Source organism: Lithobates pipiens, unplaced genomic scaffold (genome assembly GCF_037356315.1).
Source record: "Lithobates pipiens isolate NorthernLeopardFrog02 unplaced genomic scaffold, aLitPip1_a1.2 Scaffold_11, whole genome shotgun sequence".
In the NCBI taxonomy this organism is placed as follows: Eukaryota; Metazoa; Chordata; class Amphibia; order Anura; family Ranidae; genus Lithobates; species Lithobates pipiens.
In genome coordinates this window covers 20,120,542-20,145,423 of record NW_027507696.1, presented here as the reverse complement: position 1 = coordinate 20,145,423, position 24,882 = coordinate 20,120,542, and the positions used below count along the sequence as shown (strand labels likewise).

The window sequence follows — 24,882 nt, the reverse complement described above, 5'->3', positions numbered from 1 at the left end:
AAAACCCTGAAGAAGGAAAGATGTCATAAATGTCTGTATATGTATCAAAACTATTTTCATCTTCATGGTATTGTGAATCTCTGTCTATATGAGAAGGTTTTTACAATTAAACTATAATTTTTGTAATAAAATACTTTTTATATTAATATTTGGGGTTTTTGGTCACTTTCAAAATCCCATTTCCCAAGGGGGGCGTTTTTCTATATAATCGGGATGTGGTGACCTCAAACACATGATCCTGCAGAGGTTGGAACTTATTTTCAATTCATATTGTGCTATAAAACAAAAGCCATAGGACAGTCAGGATTATGTGCAGTAACCTGCGTTTTTCATACTGGATAAACGCATGTCACGACTTGGGCACACAAAAAACACAATCATTGTTTCTATGTGCCCAGTTCACACCACAACGCTGATGTTGTGTGTGTTGCAGTGCAGGAAAATGCAGCACAACTGCAATTTTCAGCACTGCACTGGATGGCACCACATATGCCTGCACAGCAGCGCAAAGCAACACACTGTGGTACAGTGGCGAAAAAAAAAAAAAAAAAAAAAAAACACGGGCAATGTGATGTGCTGGAACCCTGCATTTTACTATACAAGCTAGTGTGAGATTGTCAGATTAGTCAGATTGGCTGGAGTGGATGGATGGAAAGCAGCGCAGCCATTGGCTCGCGCTGCTGTCAATCACATCCACTGACGCGGAGCGCCGGGGGCGGGGCCGTGTGATACAGCGAGCGGCTATAGCCGCCGGCTGTATCACGGGAGCGCGCCCGCAGATGCTTCTCACCATGCGAGGGAGCTCGAATGAACGTGAGAAGCACCTGCGGGAGAAAGCTGAGACAGCCGCCGAGGGACCCTAGAAGAGCAGGTTCGGGGCCACTCTGTGCAAAACGAGCTGCACAGTGGAGGTAAGTATAACATGTTTGTTATTTAAAAAAAAAAAAAAATTTTTTACTTTACAATCCCTTTAACTGAAAAAATTAAACAAGGAATCTAATTTGTAGCTATGATGAAGAACATCTGCTACAATCATTCTTTCTTCCTGCCAAATTAGGGGAGGGGTTAATTGTTCACAGGTGTATAAAGGTAGTTATACAAACTTCCCCTTGAGCTTGCGCCCTGATTGTGGCTTGCATGTGGATTTTCTGAACACAAGTGGATTTTTTGAACTAAAGTGGAGAGTTAACAACCAGGAGTTGTGCTTTGACTGCTTCTGCTTGACTGCTTCTGCTTGCAAGTGTTGTTTTTGGGGGTGTTTTATTTTCTCCCCTCCTTTATTTGATACATTTGCTAGCAGTTTTTAAAAGACCTTTTTTTCTGACACTTTTTAAACAGCATTTTTTTTCCCCTCTCTCTTCCTGCCAAATTAGGGGAGGGGTTAATTGTTCACAGGTGTATAAAGGTAGTTATACAAACTCCCCCTTGAGCTTGCTCCCTGATTGTGGCTTGCATGTGAATTTTCTGAACACAAGTGGAGAGTTAACAACCAGGAGTTGAAAACAGGAGTTAAGACAGGAGTCTCTAACCTCCATCCTCCCCTCCATTTTAAAGATCCCACTGCAAGGGGCAACCAGACAGCTTTCCAGAAACGTCAGGCTGACAGCAAGCCAGATTCACCGGAACCAGAGTGTTTAAAGGGGACAACCGCAGCCAGGTAAGCTCGCACCTCCACTCCCCCCCCCCCCCCCCAGTGATTGTTCCAGGGACTCCGTCCGACCGCCTACGGGGGTCAGGAAGGAATTTTTGCCCCACTGATGCATTTGGCTGCTACTGTCAGGGGGTTTTTCGCCTTCCTCTGGAACAACCATAGGTTAGCATACCCCTACCTCCGGACTCCTTTCCATTTTTTACGCTATCCTAGGACGACTATTCCAGATCACAGACAGACTTCTTTTCTAAGCGGAGACCTCAACCTTAAGTAAAGGCAGCTGGAACAGCCAGCAACCGAATACAACAACTCCTTCCGCATCCATATAGGCATCCCCTGATCAACTTGCGCGCTAATAGCCTCAAGCACGGCGGCAAGTCTGATACCTAGCCCCACCTCAGGATCAATACCCTGATCAGGATCATCATCTTAGGCCCATAGTACCATCAACAGCATCCACAAACCATGTGCTACTTCAAATACTCAGCTGAAGTTCTGCACAGACTAAGGAACATCAACACCACATTGCCATCTTCCATACAAAAAATACTTCAAAGAGAACAACTATTAAAAACCGGACGACAACCAGCTCCCAACCACAGGAAGACATCTACTCGACCACTACAATTAGATTGCGCCTTGATTAACGCCAGGTCTGCAGTCAAACATAGACTGGAAGTACACGACTTCATCATCGAGAACAATGTAGACTGCCTCTTCATCACCGAAAGCTGGTTAACCTCTGACTGCAACACCATCCTCACCGAATTGGTGCCGGAAAACTACAGGATCATAACCGAACACCGGATAGGGAAAAAAGGAGGAGGCCTAGCAGTGATCTTTAAAGGTCACCTTGATCTCACTAAACCATCATCTCAGAACCCAGTGTCTTTTATGGAAACCCTGACGCTACATTTTCAACCAACACCCCATGACACCACTCATATTCTACTGTGCTACAGACCACCGGGACCAAAGTCCAATCTTCTTTCACCCCTCACGGAATCCTTTGCAATGCACACCCTAAAATTCAAAAATTTCCTGGCACTCGGAGATTTCAACCTTTGGGCAAACGAGCCTAAAGACCCCATCGTGACTGCCTGCATCAATCAACTAGAAGAACTGGGTCTACAGCAACTGATAAAGACTCCCACGCATGGGTCAGGACACACCCTGGACCTCATTTTCAAACAGAACATCGACGTCAACATACTCGACAACATAACTCTGCCATGGATGGATCACCACGCCATCAAATTCAAAATCGCTACCAACATCACCAACGCAAAACGGAAACCTGTAACAACGCACTGGACCAGATCGCATAAAAAACTGTACTCCGAAGCCTTCAAAACCACTCTGTCCAAAAAAATATCTACAATAACCTTAAACCACTCTACGGAGGAAACACTCAACTCCCTGAACAAGGCATTACTGCAAACAGCAGACTCGGTAGCACCAAAACGCAGGGCTCTCATCAGGAAGAAAAATGCTGGATGGTTTAATAGCTCCCTCTCCATACTAAAGCAAGAACGCAGAAGAGCGGAAAGAACATGGAGAAGAAATCCCACCGAGGAAAACCTATTTAACTACAAAGGTCTGACAGAGAATTATCGGAAAGCAATCTTCAAAGCCAAAAAGGACCACTTCTCATATACAATCTCAACGGCCGCAAACCAACCACGGGAACTGTTTAAACTGGTTAATCAATCAATGAATCCGGTGTGCCTAGAACCCCCAGAAAGCGAATCCCAGGATTACTGTGACAAACTGTCGGATTTTTTCATCGATAAAGTCAAAACCATCAGGGAAACAATTTGTCAGAAGAAAACATCCAACCTCAGCCAGCAAATACATAAAGAGGATGTCCGCACCAACATACCGCAACCGCCAAAATTTTCACTATCCCCAATTACCGTAGACACCGCAAAAAACATCATTAATAAACTGCGTGACAGTACCTCACCTATTGACATCATCCCCACAAAACTACTGAAAGAATGCTCCGACATCGTGGCTCCAACCATAACCCACCTCATAAACCGATCATTCCACGAAGGGATTGTTCCCAGCATCCTCAAACAAGGCATCGTCAAACCTCTACTCAAGAAACCAAACCTGGACCCTCAGGATCCAAACAACCGTAGGCCGATTACAAGCCTCAACACCATTTCCAAGATCATGGAGAAAGCTGTAGTACATCAGCTACAACTTCACCTGGATACTCACAAACTCCTGGACCCGCTGCAATCAGGCTTCCGCCCGGGTCATGGAACAGAAACAGCTCTCCTCAAGATTTGGGATGACGCCCTCGAAGCAGCAGATGACGGAGAGCCGTGTCTCCTCGTACTGCTAGACCTAAGTGCAGCGTTTGATACAGTAGATCACAATACTCTACTCGTCCGCCTCACAGAAGTAGCCGGAGTCCAAGACATAGATCTCCATTGGTTCGCGTCCTTCCTAGGAAATCGGTCACAGACTAGGAAAATTCCTCTCCGAAACTCGGGCAGTCACCTGTGGAGTCCCTCAAGGCTCTCCGTTGTCATCCGTTCTCTTCAACATTTACATTCGCCCACTCCTTCAAATCATCAGATGCTCAGATCTCTGCTTCCACTCTTACGCTGACGACACGCAACTTTATTTCCGGATCAATGGAAAAAAAGATCACCAACAACAACTTGAAAACTGCCTCAAATCAATAGAGGACTGGATGACCACCAACTCCCTCCAGCTGAACCAATCAAAGACAGAGCTTCTTATCTTACACCCAAATCATAAGCCCGCAACCAAAACCTCCTGGTCTCCACCAACTGTCTTTGGGCAGACTATCTCCCCAAAGACCAAAGCGAAGAGTCTCGGGGTTATTTTAGACGCACAAATGTCAATGGATGCGCAAATAGGATCTGTAGTCAGTCGATCTCACCATCTACTGCGCATGCTTCGCAGACTCATCCCTTTTATCCCAAAGAATGACAAAGCAGTGGTAGTTGGAACAATCATTAATTCAGGACTGGACTACGCAAACTCGCTTTACATAGGATTACCACAATATCAACTTGCGCGATTACAACTGATCCAAAACACGGCGGCAAGGCTGATAACGAAAAAAACCCTGGGAATCCATCTCTCCTTCGCTGAGGAGCCTACATTGGCTAACCGTAAAAAATCGGATCACGTTCAAGACCCTTTGCCTCACCCACAAATGCGTGCATAGAGAAGCTCCGCAATACCTAATGGAGAAAATAAATCATTACACACCAAACCGCAGTCTTCGATCAGCCAACAAAAACCTCCTCCTCGTGCCCAAAGCCCGGTATAAATCCAAGGGTGATCGGAGATTCGCTGTCCAAGGGCCTCTGCTATGGAATGCTCTACCAATCAACATCCGCCTGGAAGAAAATCACCTGGCTTTTAGGAAAAGACTCAAGACCTTCCTCTTTTAGCAGATGATCAAAGCTCGCCACAGCGCCTAGAGGCGATTCAGTTCGCATTGTGCGCTATATAAGTATTTCATTCATTCATTCAAGAGAAACTGCAGTCTGCTCACATAATTTGTAATAAAAACATATTTGCCATTCTGAAGCTTCCCTCCAACCACTTTGCATATTATTTTATATTTACTGTGATTCTGTACTTGCCAAATATGCTGCAAAAATCTCCCTCCACCAAGTCTGGCTGCAGCCATTTTAACTGTGGGCAGCTGAAGCTGCCTGCTCACTTCCTGGATTTACACAGACACACAGAGGCACACTTCCAGCTCTACAGCCCTGTAGCTCTCATTAGCCCTCTGACTCATCCCCCCACCCTTCCTGGCAAACTTTTACGAGAGAGAGAGAGCTGTGCATGATGTCATAAGCTTTTTGCCGGACAAGAGGAAGTGTGCTTTATAAGGTATTTACTGGCAAAAAAAAAATGATTTACCATCCAAAGTTAAAGCAACAAGGGCAGAAGATTTAATAGATGGAAATATGAAAAAATTACTGAAGGTGCGCTTAAGACCCCTTTCACACTGAAGGCACTTTACAGGCTTTTGAGCACTAAAAGTAGCACATGCAAACTGCCTCCCCTGTCTCCCCAGTGTGAAAGCCTGAGTGCTTTCACACTGTGGCAGTGCACTTGCAGGCCAGAAAAAAAAAAAGTCCTGCAAGCAGCATCTTTGGGATGGTGCAGGAGCGGTGTATAGACTGCTTCTAAACTGCCCCTGCCATTGAAATCAATGGGCAGCGCTGCTTTTCACCCCTTGTTAACCCCTTCTTTGGGGTAAAAGCACCCCACTCCCGCCCGCACAGCACCGCTAAAACAAGCAACGCTTTACTGCTAATGCGACCTGTGCCGCAGTGTGAAAGGGCTCTAAAGGCTTGGTTCACACTTCTGCGACTTAGGGACCGACTTATGAGACCCAAATTTACAGGACATGTGAAATGCCATGTATCTCTATGAGAGCCATTCCAATTGACACTACTGAAGTCACTGCCACTTCAGAAAAGGTTCCTGCACTACTCTGATGAAACTTTGATATGGCTTCAGTGCCAGAGAGTGTAAAAATCGTATCAAAGTCACATCAAGGTGGTATAAAAGTCGGACTCCAAAGTCGCACTGAAAATAACACGACATTGGAGTTAGCTAGTGTGAACTGAGCCTTACAAGATACTTGATATTAATACAGTTAAACAGACTAATGAATAGAAAAGTGAGTATAAAAATTAAACAGAAAATCACTGTGACTATGTACTGCAAATCTGTACAGAGAAACTTGGAGGCTGCCTTTGTTGGCAGCTTTAATGAATAAGCTATATACTGAGCTGCCTTTAGCTTCAATACATTTAAGGTCCATTTACACCAAGAGCAATGTGCCTGCATTTGGCAGCTATTTCAGCACAGTCACACCGCAAAACAAGGAAAAATGACTTGTCTCTTGTGTGCCTGGTTCACACCACTGCCTTGTGGCAAGCTGTACTTTTATCAGCGCACCGCAGTGGGAGGTAATCCACGACATCGCACTACTCAGCGACCAACTGAACTTAAAGAGCTCGTAAACCTCCCTTTGCAAGTTGTACCTATAGGTAAGCCTAGAATAAAGCTTACCTAATGGTACTGTAAATATCTCCTAAACATGCGCCGTTTAGAAGATATTTACTGTATACTGCGCCAATGAGGTCATCAGCGCATGAGCTGTGAAGAAACGGCCTCGGGGGAGTGTGCCGTGACCGGCGGCTCCCGTGAGCATGCGTGGGAGTGACGTCACGTGGCTTCGGCCAGCCACAGAGCCGGAGACCATGGCCCCAAAAGATGAGGGGCGAAGATGGATACGGCCTGCAGCGGGGGGGTTCGCGGGCTTCATTTGCAGGTAAGTATCACATAATGTGCTAATATGCGATGGATGCGAGCACATATGCTTTTACTTTGCTAGGTAAAAGAGAGGAAGTAAAACCCATCAGGGTTTACTTCCTCTTTAATAAAATGTCACTGTGGAAAATTTCAATAGTTTGTTTAAAAAAAAAAGTGAACAGTGTAATGTGACAAAACCAGTGCCATGACCGCTCCGCACACCAGCCACTGCATAGTTGTTGTTGTGAATTAGCCCTCAGTTACTAATCTTGAATGAGCATGTAACAAGGGAGGTTGGATACTCAGCTCTGAATGGTATAACTAGATCAACAACTTTGGCCAATGAGAATAAATAAGTATAGTTATTACAGTAATACATGTCACTTACATACCCCTATATTTCTAGTGGTGAAACACCTAACTTGTGTATAAGCATAACTATTACATGTACGGAAGATATGCCACCATATGTATGTAAAGTAACAAGGAAAAATATTTCTTGTTTGTTTCTAATTCCATTTTTCAATCTTTGTAACCATGCAAAAACCCATAAAAAAAATGTATAAAAAAATTCCCATTTGTGGATAAACTGCAGACCCAGCAATGTTGTGATCAATAGCCAAAAAAAATGTTCCAAGATTTCATGTAAAAATCAAAAGAGTTAAAATATATCTACAGCAAAAACACCTTTTTTCATTTGGTTCAGGTTTTTTGCCATCTATGCCCTATTGATGAGATGTCTCTTGATTTCTTGTACTATAGACACAACAGGATATTAGATGAAATCACTCCAAAGTGAGAAAAATGTCCCCTGACAATTGCCACTTTGCCAAGTTTCCCCAAAGGAAATTTTCAACTCCGTTCATGATCTGGTGACAAGTCAGATTTTTGACACTGAGGAAAGCAAATCTTACTAGCAGGGACACAGACAGCAAAAAAAGAAAAAAAACTGACGGGGGTTTTACCCTTCAACACTCTATCCAAAAAGTAAACCAATGGGGTTGATTTACTAAAGCTAGAGCGTGCAAAATCAGGTGCAGCTGCGCACGGTAGCCAATCAGCTTCTAACTTCAGCTTGTTCAATTAAGCTTTGACAATAAAACCTGGAAGCCGATTTCTATGGTTTCTATGCGGAGCTGTACCAGATTTTGCACTCTCTATTTTTAGTAAATCAACCCCTATGTTACCACAGCTATATACAGTATACAGCTTTGTGTTCCTGCAGTGGGATAGGGACACCTGGAACAAAATTGAGTCAGGCTGAGCTCTGTTCAGCCATTAACAGGGAGATTCGTATTTTCTGAATGAATGCATAGCTTCTTCTAAATGGCTGAGTGAGAGAATATGACATCATGGGTTGCTTCTCCGACTCAGCCAATCACAGGAATCTTTGTATTAATTTAGAAAATAAATAGTTTCCTGTGAATGGCTGAGCTGAGCTCAGCCTGACAATTTAATACCAGGTGTGGGAAAGGAAGTTCCCATCCAACTGCCAAAACGCAGTGCTGTATACTGTATGTAGCTGAGGTTACATACTGTCCATACAGCAGACAGCCACTGCATGTCTTAGTAAAGTAAAGTAAATCATTCATCTGGACCAGCTTGGTGTGCAGAAAGAATGTCTGTAAAAGAAATGCATGTAAAACACTTACCTTATCAGAATCTCAGTAATAGGCAAATATTTCCATAATGAAATCCATGAACAATAAGAAATCTGGTTACCATATAGGCTCTCTCTACACACGTAACACTACAACAAAAGCCAAAATATCAAACATTTTGGACATGTTTATTAAGATATGGAAGTCAGGAACACAACAGATTAATTTCAGTATTATATCTTCTCTACATGTCACCAACAGGTGCCGCTGCTGTGTCCCACCAAGTAGCCCACCACCAGATTTGTGACCCCCTGCTATAAAGAGGATCCCCCATTTTTAAATGACCTTTGCAGTCCTTTCAGGTTACTGGAAACACACGTTTCCCTATACAATCACGTTCAGTACCACATACACACACAAACCCCACATTGTTCAATGCTCTAACCATTGGTCTTCACATTCTCTAAAATCATGTCAGACAAGCCGGGGGGCTACCAAGAGCTGGAGCTGCTGGCGGGGCTACCATCAGGGTCCAGCGGTGGGACATAAAGGTCATCTTCATAAAACTCTGACTGTTGGTGTTCCCAGACTCGAACGGTGCCATCCCACTGCAATGAGAATGACAAAGATCACACAGGGGTAAGGCAAAGAATGAAGGCATGTATATAAATAATTAATTCGATTTGTTACATGTTGTCATTCACATACAGTGGGGGAAATAATTATTTGATCCCCTGCTGATTTTGTAAGCTTGCCCACTTTACAAAGAAATAAAAAAATCTATCATTTTTATCATAGGTTTATTTTAATTGATAGACACAGAATATAAACCATAATTCCAGAAAAAACACGATACAAATGTTATAAATTGAGTTGCAGGTCAGTGAGTAAAATAAGTATTTACCAACCAACAATAACTCTGGCTCTCACACACTGGCTACAGTATGTGCTCATGTGCTACACAGATTAGTTCTGTCAATTTAAGAAGGTGCTCCTAATGACAACTCGTTATGTGTATAAAGAACACCTGTCCACAGAATCTTTCTCCCCCATTCAAACCCACCATCATGGGCAAGACCAAAGAGCTGTCAAAGGACGTCAAGGACAATATTGTAGACCTGCACAAGGCTGGAATGGGCTACAAGACCATCAGCAAGAAGCTTGGTGAGAAGGAGACAACTATTCACAAATGGAAGAAATACAGTAAAACCTCAGACTGCAAGTAACACGGTTTACGAGCAAATCGCAAAACAAGTTTTTTTTTTCCCTCTAAATCCTGGCTTACTTAGCGAGCGTTGTCTTGCAAGACGAGCAGGATTCAAGCCTCTGGGGTATGCAGTTCTGCACGTGGCCAGAGGTGCGGGGGCACTGGTGATGCTCGGAGACCCTCCGCTCCTGAGCAGTCTCCGGTGCCCCCCCCTGGCCACATGCGGTAATGCATACACTAGCAGTGACACTGGAACAAATTATCGTAGTTTCCATTGATTCCTATGGGAAAATCGCTTTGATATACGAGTGCTTTGGATTACAAGCATGCTTCTGGAAGGAATTATGCTCGTAATCCATGGTACTACTGTACAAAGAAACCATCAATCGCCCTCAGTCCAGAGCTCCATGCAAGATTTCGCCTCATGTGGTATGGATGATCAAGAGAAAAGTAAGGGATCAGCCCCGAACTACACGGGAGAAGCTTGTGAATGATCTCAAGGAAGTTGGGACCACAGTCACCAAACAAACCATAAGGTAACACAACACGCCACCATGGATTGAAATCCTGCTGCGCCCGCGAGGTCCCCCTCCTCAACAAGACACATGTACAGGCCAGTCTGAAGTTTGCCAGTGAACATCTAAATGATTCAGAGAATAATTTGGAGAAAGTGCTGTGGTCAGATGAGACCAAAGTTGAGCTTTTTGGCATTAACGCGACTCACGGTGTTTGGAGGAAGAAAAATGCCAACTATGACCCTAAGAACACCATCTCTACAGTCAAGCACAGAGGTGGAAACACTATGCTAGAGGCTGTTTCTCTCCTAAAGGTACAGGCCAACTTTGCCGCATTGAAGGGCTAATGGATGGGGCCATTCATTGAAAAATCTTGGATGAGAACCTTCTTCCCTCGACCAGAACACTGAAGATGGGTCGTGGATGAGTCTTTCAGCATGACAATGACATGATACATACCACCAAGGCAGCAAGAGAGTGGCTCAAGAAGCAGCACATTAAAGTGGCCTAGCCAGTTTCCAGACCTTAATCCCATAGAAAATTAATCTTCGAGTTGCCAAGTGACAGACAAGAAACCTTAAGGATTTAGAGAAGATCTGTAAAGAAAAGTGGACCTAAATCCCTCCTGAGATCTGTGCAAACCCGGTAACCAACTACAAGAAACGTCTTATCTCTGTGCTTGACAACAAGGGTTACTCCACCTAAGGAGTCATGTTTTGCTTGGGGATCAAATATTTATTTTACTCACTGAACTGCAACTCAATTTATAACATTTGTACTCTGTGTTTTTTCAGGATTTTTGGGTCTACCATATAAAATATGCCTATGATAAGATTTATAGACTTATTTTCCTTGTAAGTGGGCACACTTACAAAATCTGCAGGTGATCAAATAATTATTTTCCCCACTGTACCTGAATAAAAGGGAAAAAAAAGGGTGGGGGGGCTAGGGAGATAATGTTCACTATAAACATGTCTGTACTGTACTTACAGAACTCATTATCAGTGGTAAAATCTTAGTAATATGCATGCCAATTTTCGTTTTTGTAGGTCATGGTGAATTATAGTTCGAGCCAAGAGAAATGGAGTAGGTGTCATGCGGGACAAATCTGAATACTGAGCCATGATTAATGGATAATTGTTGCACCTTAGCCTTTTTGGGGGTGGGTGATGAAGCATGTTTCCATGTTTTACTCATTTCTTTAGTCTCAGGATCATACAGATATACCCAGCTTTCCTCCATGGTCCATACACAGCCGACATCCCTTCATGGATTATTTGGGTAGATTTCCCTTGAAGATGGAGGAATCTAACCACGGCTCCGTATTCAACTTTGTCCACCATGACAATTACTCCATTTCTCTGGGTTCTAACCATAATTCCCCACTACCTACAAAAAAATTGGCATGTATATTACTAAGATATCCACCTATAAACCTGCAAACTTTCAGATCCTTAGCACATCTAGATCATGGTGAGGGTAAGAACTTATTGGCCTCCCGTCGTACATGTCTAGTGGTACAATATATGTTGCCAGAGAACAACTGTAATGTTCATTTTAATATGTTTGAAAATCAATAAAACTTGATTATACACAAAGGGGTGTTGCTATTTTACTGCTCTCCAATAGGTCAGGCAGCAGGTCTTCATCAATCAAACAGGTTTTTTACCAGGGTTAGTTGCGCTCATGACAGTCTATACTGATTTAGAATATCTGTCCATACACACTTAATAGTCTCTATAAGATTTCAATACCAATTGTTCTTGTTTAGTTATTTTTATGATCACTCACAGAGCTGCTCACAAGTCTGGTGTCACATGGATGCCAGCTCACGTCCCGTACACATGCCTTGTGGTTGGCCAGTTTCTTCACTATCTGACCCGTCAACAAATCATATACTGTAAGAATTAAAAACAAAGACAATCTTGTCAGCTCTTGAACTGTACATCAAAATACATTGTGCTTCATCATGAAATCTTTTGCTATCAGAGCCGTTTCTGCATTTTTTGCACACGCTTAAAGAATCATTTTAGGCCTGAAGATTATGTAAAACCCCCAAATATTATATATTTTCAAAAAGCAGATGCCCTAGAGCAGGGGTGTCCAACCTTTTGACCTTCCTGGGCCACATTGGAAGAAGAGGAATGGTCTTGGGCCAAACATAAAATACACTAATAAGGATAGATGATGAGCAGTGAAAGTCGGGCAGAGCACAAATTAACGATCACTGATATAGATAATGTTCCTATATGACCATTAAAACTTTTTTTTGTAAAATTTTTATTAAAAAAAGTAAAAGAGGGCAACATAAAAATAGTGTGATATTTTACACTGTTTAAAGCGGGAGTCCACCGGGACTCCGCGTTTTTTTTTTTTTTTTAAAAAGCCAGCAGCTACAAATACTGCAGCTGCTGACTTTTAAAATAGTGACACTTACCTGTCCAGCGCGCCCGCGATGTCGGCACCCGAAGCCGATCGCTAGGTCGTCTGTCGGGTCCTGCCGCCGCCATCTTGGGTATGGGAATCAGGAAATGGAGCCTTTCGGCTTCATTTCCCGGTTCCCTACTGCGCATGCGCGAATTGCGCTGCGCAATAAGGACGCTCCCCGCTGCCTCTGGGAGCTGTGTGTTTCCCAGCAGGCAGCGGGGCACTTGCGGGAAGGGGCGGGCACTTGCGGAAAGGGGCGTAAGTTACGCCCCTTTCCGCAGAGAGCTGTCCCGGAAGTGGGTGCAGTTACCTGGATTATCCAGGTAACTGCACCCCCCTCCCCCCTGAAAGGTGCCGATTGTGGCACCGGAGGGGGGGAGGGTTCCGATTAGCGGAAGGTCCACTTTAGGGTGGACCTCCGCTTTAAGATAAACTAACACATCAATATTTGGTTTGATGGATGTAGCAGCAATTCTCAACTAATTCTTAATGTGCTACCAATTTTTTTATTTTTTTTGCCACATCAGTAAATACGTTCGGGAAACGCCAAATCAACTCTACCGTTCATCGTAGCCCCGAATCTTTTCAACATCATTGTAGGGCCAATTTTTTTTTTTATGCACGGTTTATGTTGACAGTTCTATTTTGTACTAATTTGTGCTACCCAACAATGTCTTATCTTCTAGTTCAAAACATTAATAAAAAGATTGGACACAGAATTATCAAGGTGCTCATCAGATATTTTGGTTCTAATTTTTGCCCTTGCTGTTCTTCATCCTTGAAATAGTCGCTCACAAATATAGGTGCTGCTGTAAACTGATGATATCAATAAAGCGTGATTGTGTAGAATGGGATATTTTTCTTTGGGGCAATAAAACTTATATAAGTCCAGTAAAGAGACACGGTCAAATTTTTGTTTGCCCCCATGTGTTCGCTAAGTGTAAAACGTATTTTTACACAAAAATAGCCCTCAAAAAAATAAAAAAAACAATTCATAGCCATTGAGGGCCGCAGGTTGGACAATCCTGCCTTAGAGAATAAAATAGTCATAGTTCAAATTTTTTTATGTCACACAATATTAGAGTTGCTAAAACATAACTGTTGCAGTTTATGAAACACAAAACTTCAGTAAAAAGTAGAGTAAATTGAAATCTAGGGCACATGAATGCAATATATTACCCAAGCTTTTGGTAAAATGTAAAAAATTAGTTTGCAAAGAGTTAAATAGAAATGGTGACAAACTTTAGTACCCTATATTTTCCCATAGGCAACACATTAAAAGCCAGGTCATCGGATTAGAAGTAACTGTAAATAATGGGCCTAGAGTTATTACTCTCACTCTGGCATGCAAAGCAACATGCAACATGTAGCGCAATCAAAGTTTTTGTTCGTAAGCACCCACAAAGTGTGAATTTACACTTGTTTGTATGTATATAAGGGGGGGGGGGGGCCTCCAAAACATTTTTTTTAAAGCGGGGGGGAGGTGGGGATTTTAAATCCTGCAATTAATTTTTGTAAAAACTTTTGAACTTTTTTTTTAAATTTTTTTATTACATAGAGGACAAAAAGTCCTCTATGTAATGCATTTTTTGTGACAGGTTCTCCTTAATGAGACATCGGGGTCTAAAAGAGCAATCCAACAGCTTCAGAACCGACAGAATGCCTCCATCTGTCTGACAATCGGCTTGTTAGATTTACATACGCTCCAGGTGGTTGCAGCTGGTGGAAGTGTGTAAAACTCCTTGCTGTCACCAACGTACAGGGTAAGGCTCAGTTCACACAGGGGGCGATGCGAAGCGACACGACTTGCCGCGCCACGACCTGCCGCGACCTCAGCGGCGACTTGCAAATGACTTCTGTATAGAAGTCAATGCAAGTCGCCCGAGGTCGCCCAAAAGTAGTACAGGAACCTTTTTTCTAAGTCGGAGCGACTCGAGTCGCTCCTCTTAGAACGGTTCCGTAGTACAGAACGGGGGCGACTTGTCAGGTCGCGGCACGGCAAGTCGTGTCGCCTCGCGTCGCCCCCTGTGTGAACCGAGCCTAAGGCAATCACTGACATGTAGAGGCATACAGTACCACATTGTTTGTCAATAATAAACACCACCACAATAATACAAATATCACGCTGACCCCCTTCATACTTAAACGACTTCTGGACCAGCCACTGCAGTTTTACTGCAGCAGGTTGGCTCAGCTTGGCAAATCAACATTACCTTTTGATGTTTTTCCTTTTGGCCACTAGGGGCGTACCGCCAGAGGCGGCAGATCACGAGAATTGGGATCTGTGTGTTCTTTCAGGGGAGTAAAGACAGATCGTGTGTTTATACTAAGTATGAACACCGATCTCTCTCTCCTCCTAGACAGTCCCACCCCCCCTACAGTTAGAACACGGTGAGGGAACACAGTTAACCCCTTGATCGCCTCCTAGTGTTAACCCCTTCCCTGCCAGTGACATTTATACAGTAATCAGTGATTTTTATAGCACTGATCACTGTATAATTATCAATGGTCCCAAAAATGTGTCAAAAGTGTCCAATTTGCCCGCCGGAATATCGCAGTCCCGATAAAAATTGCAGATCACCACCATTGCTAGTAAAAAAAAATACTGAGGAAAAATATGTTTTTTTGAGAAAAAATGTGGGATATTTATTATAGAAAAAAGAGATATTGTGTTTTTTTTTTTCAAAATTGTCGCTCTTCTTTTGTTTATAGCACAAAAAATGAAAACCGCAGAGGTGATCAAATACCACCAAAAGAAAGCTCTAATTGTGGGAAAAAAAGGACATCAATTTTGTTTGGGTACAGCAACTGCGCAATTGTCAGTTAAAGCGACGCAGTGCCATATTGCAAACAATGGCCCGGACAGTGAGCAGCCAGCCAAATGTTCTGGGGCTGAAGTGGTTAACAGAATCTGTCATGAGAAAAACTAGTTGCCAGGCTTTACCCTGATCCTCTTGCATACTTGTTTCCAGCCAATAACATAGAAAGTATTGAAGCATTAAAGCCAGGCAACTAGCATTTTCAGAGAGAGGTCAACAATGACAGCACGCAAAGTGCTCCGATGACAGGTTTACTTTAAACATTATGAAGATTACTTACTGACAACTCGACCAGTGGAACACCCACTGTACACATACTGCTGACCAGTACTGTACGCAGGGGAGAAGTGACATCTGATCAAAGTGTGCAAGACTCCATGACCACGGTAAGTCATCAGAGATGTGTCACCCGTGAGGCGTTTCTTCCTGAGAGCTGAAAATATATGAATATACTGGTCAGTATACCACTGAGTAAACAGCACTTTTCCAAGTCCTGAAACATTAAAATCAAGAGAGCTATTCAAACCGGTCATTATAATGTAATTTATATATATATATATATATATATATATATATATATATATATATATATATATATATATATATATATATATATATATATATATATACATATATATATACACACACACACACACACACACACACACACACAGTGGATAAAATAAGTATTGAACAAATCACCATTTTTCTAGGTAAATATATTTCTAAAAGGTGCTATTGACATGAAATTCTCACCACGTCGGTAACAACACATGCAATCCATACATACAAAGAAAGCAAAACAAATAAGTTCAGATATTAAGTTATGTGTAATAAAATGGGATGCCACATGGGAAAAGTATTGAACACATGAAGAAAAGGGAGGTGCAAAAAGGCATGGAAAGGCAAGAGACGCAGACAGCTGAAATCTATCAGTAATTAGAAAGCAATCCTGCCCCTTGTCAGTGCAAATTAATATCAGCTGGTTCAGTCTCAACTGATGGCCTATAAAAAGGTGTCTCATAAGAAACATCTCATGATGGGTAAAAGCAAAGAGCTCTCCCAAAACCTTCATAACCTTATTGTTGCAAAACATACTGATGGCATTGGTTACAGAAGGATTTCTTAACTTCTGAATGTTCCAGTGAGCATTGTTGGGGCCATAATCCGGAAGCGGAAAGAACATAATTTCACCATAAACTGGCCACGACCAGGTGCTCTTCACAAGATTTCTGACAGAGGAGTGAAAAGAATTATCGGAAGAGTTGTCCAAGAGTCATGGAAAACTTGTGGAGAGCTTCAGAAAGACCTGGAACTAGCAGGTACAATTGAAACAATAAGTAATGCACTCAACTGCCATGGCCTGTATGTACCCTCACCATGCAAGACTCCATTGCTGAAGACAAAGCATGTTGAAGCTTGCTTAAAGTTTGCTGCACAACATTTAGACAAGCCTGTGAAATATTCAGAGAATACAGTCTGGCCAGATGAGAGCAAAACGTAACTCTTCAGATGTCATAACACACAGCATGTTTGGAGGTCAAATGGCAGTGCACATCGCCCCAAAAACACCAAACAAACAGTGAAGTTTGGAAGTGGGGACATCATGGTGTGGGGCTGTTTTTCAGAATACGGTACTGGCAAACATCATATTGCAGGAAGGATGAATGTAAAAATGTACCAAGACATTCTTGATAAAAATCTGCTTCCATCTACCATGATGATGAAGATAAAACAAGGGTGGACATTTCAGCAAGACAACAGTGTGCAATACTTATTTTACCCTAATATATATACACGCACACACACAAAAAGAAAATTAAAATAATAAAAAGTTTCTAGGAAAATTTCTGTGTGCCATTCTTACCTCTTTTGGGAACCTGCTGCCACCTGTAATCCCAGTTCTGCTGTGTTACGGCTCTGCGTGAGGCCTCAAGTCCCTGTGGTCCTGAAAACCGCCTGATATCCCACAGCTTAATGCTCTGGTCTTTGGAATTAGAGAGGAGATATCGCGCATCTCCCTGTACAGAAAGTCAAAGTTGGTCAAAAACTAAACAAAAGACAGACCATTGTACAGATCACTGTATACATTTGCAGTGAGAAAAAGGCAGTGGAGATAGTGTGACAGAAACACAGATAAGGTTGGCAGATGGGAGCAAGGACAACAATAAAGCTATAATAAGAAAACAAAAATGTGTATCGGGCTGGCAGAAATAGAACAGAGAAAAATATTTTTGATCATTTTATATTATTTATATATAAATTAATAAATAACAAAGAAATGGTGACATCAGAGCTAATGTATAATTTTCACCTTGCTGTCAATGTAGGTGATCCCATCTTGATGTCCAGCTAACACCCCCACTGGTTTAGGATCATCTTCACGCATTGTGCGTCGGTCCCATACTTTACACAAGGCATCATCTCCTCCAGAATATAGAATGTGGCAGCTGTCATCGGCAAATGCAACAGCATTCACATCATCTTCATGAGAATCAATCTAGATAAGCAAGGAGAGAGAACTGATGAACAAAAAAGTTCAGCATTAAAAAACAAATCTTACAATAGGATGGCAGACATTTAAAAAAAGTCACTACTTTTTTGTCTTTGGGATGGCACGCCCATCAAAGCCATTAGAAGTTACTTTACTTAATGTAGGCCACTGAGAGGTGATAGTGACCCACAACTAATGATAAATTATAATTGTATACTTGTCAGAGAAGTTACCTGGTTGGTCGCGGTGCTGGCGTGCGTCGATGTACGACAGTGCGTGCTGGTGCACGTGTTCCTGTGGGCGCCCGTCGGCGCTGGTGCGCGCTCCTGTTAGTGCCGATGTGCGCCGTTGTGTGCACTCCTGGTGGCACTGGTGTGCACGCTTGCGCTCGGGTGCGCGGTGTTTGGCACCAATCGGCCTATTTAGGTCTGCCACATACTCCATTCAAGTGCTGCCTAATCATCAGCTCACCCGTTCCCTGCTCCGTTGCCTGTATCTGCATTCCTGTATCTCCAATCTCCTGATGACCCGGCTTGCTCTTTGGGCACCCCTGATCTCCGCCTGCACCTGACCTCGGCCTGTTCTGACCTCGCTCCTGCCTGTTCCTATTGTACCGTTGCTGCCCGCCTGTTGCCGAATCCTGCCTGTACCCAGACCTGCCTGCTCAGCCCCTGCTCCGCACCCAATTGCCTGTGTTTCAGCTTACTCACCCGCTGCTTCGGGGTTCATCCTACTTCCAGCTCCTGGGCCCTCCTCATAGGCTCTCATACCACTCCGCACTCCCAGCCACCTGTCTACTCTACCAGGGGTTGTAAGTCAGACACGTACAGGAGACCACCCTTTGCCCAAGTGGACTCACTGGTCTGGTAAGTGGAAGTCTTACAATACTATAACGTCTCATGCACACAAGATAGTAAAAAAAATGCCGCTTTTACAAGCGTTTGACTTTTTTTTTTTTTTTTTTGAGCCTGTAAAACACACTTTTATGTTAGCCTATGTAGCCATGCACATGCACACATAGGAGTTTCCAGGCTTAAGGTTCCATTCACACTTGAGCGTATCGATTTACTGGCGTTGTTAAGCTTTTTTTAAAGTATTTTAGAAGTGTATTACAAGCGTTTTACAGTTTCAGGCGGTTTTTTTTTAGCCAATAGGAAGTACCAGGGGCAGGAGAGGGAGAGGAAATTAGGGGTGGAAAGCTGCTATTTGAGCATTACAATCCAGTCTTGGAGGTCTACCGAGAATTCCTTGGACTTCAAGGCTTGGTTTGTGCTCTGACATGCATGGTTAACTGTGGGACCTGATCAGTGGAAACAAGATGCACCTGAGCTCAATTTTGAGTGTCATGGTAAAGGCTGTGAACACTTCTGTACCTGTGATTTTTTTCATTTTAAAATAAATTAAGGCCCCCTTCACACGAACGATCCGTCAGGCCCGCCTGTCAGTTTTTCAGGTGGACCTGAATGGATGCTCCATAGGGGTCTATGGAGCGTCGGATGTCAGCGGTGACATGTCCGCTGACATCCGACCCGCTCTGATCCGAAAAAATGTGACGGAGGAAAAAGCCATTTTTCCATCCGTCATCGGATCGGATGACGACGGACACTGCGGTCCGTCGTCATCCGATCTCCCATAGGGGAGAGCGGCGCTGTGACAGGTCTGTCCCTGCGCAGTGTGCAGAGACGGACCCGTCATCTTCTGCTCAGCGGAGATAGCTCCGGAGATCCCCGCTGAGCAAGCGGACATCAGCACTGATCCGCCCCGTGTGAAAGGGGCCTTACAATGATTTCAAACAAACTTGTTTCACGTTACCATTATGGGGTATTTGTTTGTAAAATTTTGAGGAAAATAATTAATTGAATCCATTTTTGGCTCCATTGAAGTCTACAGGGCCAAAAACACTTGTAATCTGCCAAAAAGAGGCTCATGTATTTTTTTGAGCTTCAGGCATTTTGCTTCAGGTGACAGAATGCTCATATGTGAACGGGGCCATTGAAATTAATGAAATTTTGCTTGTTGGGCGTTTTGGAGCTTCAGAGCTGAGCGTTTTAAAGGCTGAAAATCATTCAGGCGTGAATGGAGCCTAAGGCTCCATGCACACTGAAGCTCAAAAAAGCTTTTTCTGGACGCCAGATTGCTGGCAGAAAACGCTGGTTGAAAAAAAGTGCTTTTAACAGCGTTTTGTACCAGCGTTTATTAGCATTAGCAATAAAAATACACAAAGGACACTCCAAAAATCCCACAGTGCATTCCAAACTCCCACAATGCATTGAAAAAATAGAATGTCGAACACTAATTAACGCGTGTTTATGAGCGTTTATCTGCGTTTGTCGTTTTTTGGCGGCGAAAAACAGCACTTTGAACATGAATTTCTGGCGTTCAGAAAAAAGCCCATAAACTCCACTGCTCATTAAAGCTAAAAAAAGTCCATGTGTGCTTGGACACATAGGCTAACATATTATGAGCTCCAGTGTAAATGGAGCCTAATAGAAGAGGAAAGTTTAGAAGCTGGGGGGGAAAAAACAAACAATCAATCAGCTGTTAGGGGAGGAGCGTTTGGGCAGATAAAACGCACATTTACATGCATACGTGTGAACATGCATACACGCCTGTATAATGCACAGCTTTTACTGCATTTTTTTTAAGGCTTTCAGAAGAGCAGAGCAAGTGCTCAGTGTGCATGAGGCCTAACTGCATAGTTTGATACAGCAGAAAGTTATGCTTTGTTATTGTTTTAACACTTAGAAACATAAATAGTAACTTGGTTTATGCAAAACACAATCCAATATTGCAAAAGCAAAAAATGAAGCTTCCACCTGCAACTTGCAATGCGGACCAGGATTTTCCAACACTCCATTGATATCTTGTTCAGTTATCCTTAGAATAATACAGACACTATCCCTTTTAATTCCTATTTAGCATGAATTTAATCTGACCTGGCCTAAAACTGAACTGTGGAGACCTTATGTGGCATGAATTTACTTGTGATAGTCTAAGTCCTGTAAGCAAGCAAACTTAAGGCAGCCATACGTGGATCGAAATTTGGCCGGTTCAGCAGGGACCAGACAAATTTTAGGCCATGTATGGGTGGGCTGGTCATACACAAGTTGATCCATCGACTTGTGTACAGCCAGCCTGTTGAAAATTTTTGTCTCGATCAGTGCCACCAGCTATACCTGGCGGTGCTGATCAGTGTATTCTGACGGTGGGGAAATCTCACCGCTGTCAGAATATAAAGGCTCAGTGGGAGAATCCCCCATCCACGTTGAGTGTGTGGATGGGAGGACCGAGTCATTTTCTTTTGTTCAACCCGCTGGTTGGAAAAAAAAAAAAAAAAAAAAAGAAGATGGCAACAACTCATGTATGGCTAGCCAAGACACAGATAGATAAGCGTGGTGTTTGTGTAAACTGTTTCAATAAACCCACAAAAAAGAAAAGAGAAAAACCGTTGTATGATAAAATATTTCAAATCCAAGTTAAAGGGAAGACAAAAACAGATTATACCTTTAATGTTCGACGGTTTTGTTCTCGGTCATACACGTACACACATCCATCATTGGCTCTGTGGAAAAAGTGCATAGATTTTGCTGAAGACCAAATATAACCTGCAAGCAATGTACCACCATTGTTATTTTCAAAATCCCTTCTGACAATTCCTAGCAGTTCACCCAAAGTGAGTTACTGGGGAACATGTCTGTTTCCAGACATGTACAGAAGTTTGTTTTTAATTCAACCTATAAGTGTGGTTATATATATTCTTATTAACCATCCATTTTAAGGTCTTTCACTTCAAAAAACTACTTACCCACCAAGCACTTCCCGTCCATCACAAGACACAGTAAGAGAGAAAACAGCGAAACGCCGTTCTGAGGGACTGTGGATAAAAAAGGCAATAAAATATTACAGAAAAAATATATTTTAGGTATTATATAGGTGTACAGTAAAGTATAAAAAGTAATATCTCAAAATCTTAGGGAAACCGCACTAAAACAAATATGCTTACATTGCAGATTTCATTCTGAAAATGATAGCCGTTTGGCTTTCATGCTGTTCCATTGACTGTATACTTATTTTCAGGTCAATGACATAAAAAAATGCAATTAGAGGCAGCCAAGAGACTAGCATTTTCCATTAGCAGGTCAGTCAATGGCAGCCTACATTTTTCTTTCAGTGCAGCTTTCCTTTAAGGTTATTACCAGAGATCCAGTGCAGTGTGTGACTCCGGTTCACCATATATGTTGCAGACATGAACTAAAATGAGATAAAATGGAAAATGGTACATGACATACATAGCTGGCTTGTAAAATAACATTCCAGTGTTACAGTCAAACCTGGCAACTAATTTATGTATACACTGAAGTTTTGAGTCCCTATCAATATGTTTATTTGGATATATGCTGGGAGATGCCATATTAGCTCACCAAAGTAAATACGCGTTATACAAGAAGCAATAGCAGCTTCAACAACAAAAAACACTCAATATACAGGCCCCTGCATGTTTACACTATGGCTATGTAAAAAAATAAATAAATCATAAATCATCATGCAATGACCCATATCTTAAGTGTTTTTTGTTGTTGACCTCTTGACTATATATATATATATAGATATATATATATATATATATATATATAAGCAGAAAAGGGATTGCTGCACAAACAAAAGTAAATCCCTTTCTGCTTTTTTATATTGAGTCTTTGGGACAGACTCGATTGTTGGCACACCTGTTTCACTGACCGTGTGTGCATCTCACCTACTACTTTTTTTCTATATATATATATATATATATATATATATATATATATATATATATATATATATATATATATATATATATACATATATATATATATATATACATATATATATATATATACATATATATATATATATACACATATATATATATACACATATATATATATACATATATACATATATATACATATATATATATATACATATATATATATATATATATATATACACATATACATATATATATATATATATACACACATACATATATACATACATATATATACACACACACACACACATATATATATATATATATATATACACACACACACACACACACACACGTTGGTTAGGAGTGGTTCTGGCACATGGAAAACACTAGAGCAGAAAAAATGTGCAACAAAATACAAGTGAAGAAAAAAAGGGACACTATATATTACATAAAGGTCTGCATGTATGTTTATGGTAAAGGGGGGCAGGCTTAACTGATATTGGCAGTGGTAAACCATGTATGACCCAGGAACAGAAATAAACAAATACAACATCAGTTTAGGAAGGCTTTATACAGCATGCTTAACCACTTGCCTACTGGGCACTTAAACACCCTCCTGCCCAGACCAATTTTAAGCTTTCGGTGCTCTCACACTTTGAATGACAATTACTCAACCCAAATTAATTTTTTGTCCTTTTTTTCATACAAATAGAGCTTTCTTTTGGTGGTATTTGATCACCTCTGGGTTTTTTATTTTTTGCGCTATAAATGAAAAAAAGACTGAAAATTTGGGGGAAAAAAAGCATTTTTCTTAGTTTATGTGATAAAATTTTGCAAATTATAAATTTTTCTTCATAAATTTTGGCCAAAATGTATACTGCTACATATCTTTGGTAAAAAAATAACCCAAATTAGTGGATATTATTTGGTCTTTGTGAAAGTTAGAGTCTACAAGCTGTGGTGCGAATCATAAAAAATTGATCACACCTGAAGTACTGGTGGCCTATCTCATTTCTTGCGACCCGAACAAGCCAGGAAAGTACAAATACCCCCCAAATGACCCCTTTTTTGAAAGTAGACATTCCAAGGTATTTAGTAAGATTCATGGTGAGGTTTTTGATGTTGTAATTTTTTTCCCACAATTCTTTGCAATATGAAGATTTTTTTTCCTCACAAAATCTTCATTGTAATAGGTTATTTCTCTCACATGGCATGTGTATACCACAAATGATGTCCCAAAATACATTCTGCTACTCCTCCTGAGTATTACAATACCACATGTGTGAGACTTTTACACAGCCTGGCCACATACAGAGGCCCAATATTGAAATAGCAATATCAGGCGTTCTAGGAGCATAAATTACACATCTCATTTCTCAACCACCTATTACAATTTTGAAGGCCCTGGAGCACCAGGACAATGGAAACGCCCACAAAGTGACCCCATTTTGAAAAGCTAACACCCCAATGTATAATCTATGAGGCATAATGAGTCTTTTGAACGGTTCATTTTTTTCCACAAGTTTTGGGAAAATGTAGAAAAAAAATGAAAACGCATTTTATTTTTTTACGCAAAGTTGGCCATTTATAAGATATTTCCAACACATAGCATGTAACATAGCAAAAATGACACCCCAAAATACATTCTGATACTCCTCCTGAGTATGGCGATACCAAATGTGTGAGACTTTTACACAGTCTGGCCACATACAGAGGCCCAACATGCAAGGAACACCATCAGGTGTTCCAGGGACACATAGCATTCACATACCAAGAATTACACCCCAAAATACATTCTGCTGAGCAAAGAGTAAACAAAAGATTACCTGTGGTCTTAGCAGCGCAGTTGTCCACAGGATGATAGCACTGGTCCAGGCAGCAGGCAGGGACTTGGTCAGCAAAAGCGAACAAAATTTTCCAGGCAACAATCAGGTAAACTGTTCATAGTCAATACAGGCAGCAGGCAGGGATACTGTCCATATACAGTCCAAGGTCAGTGCAGGCAGAGATTGTCAGCAGTGCCAAAATATTGGTCCTGGTAGTAGGCAGGAACATGGTCCATCCATGTGGTGTGGTCAGTTCATGTG

The 24,882-nt window shown here is 41.9% G+C and overlaps 1 protein-coding gene across 4 annotated transcripts in view; it reads right to left on the bottom strand.

Moving 5' to 3' along the window:
* Positions 1–8,752: 8,752 nt before the first annotated feature.
* DCAF11 (DDB1 and CUL4 associated factor 11) overlaps positions 8,753–24,882 on the bottom strand; it is a 51,853-nt gene continuing 35,723 nt past the window's right edge. For all 4 annotated transcript variants that reach the window (XM_077469447.1, XM_077469461.1, XM_077469453.1 and 1 more), the window contains exons 8-15: positions 22,239–22,293; positions 21,848–21,916; positions 21,547–21,604; positions 17,863–18,048; positions 17,416–17,569; positions 15,829–15,981; positions 12,094–12,200; positions 8,753–9,188 (exon numbers count right to left, since the gene is read on the bottom strand). In XM_077469447.1, the coding sequence (XP_077325573.1) occupies positions 9,072–9,188; positions 12,094–12,200; positions 15,829–15,981; positions 17,416–17,569; positions 17,863–18,048; positions 21,547–21,604; positions 21,848–21,916; positions 22,239–22,293 (899 nt within the window). In that variant the 3' untranslated portion in view covers positions 8,753–9,071. The remainder of the gene's footprint in view (positions 9,189–12,093; positions 12,201–15,828; positions 15,982–17,415; positions 17,570–17,862; positions 18,049–21,546; positions 21,605–21,847; positions 21,917–22,238; positions 22,294–24,882) is intronic.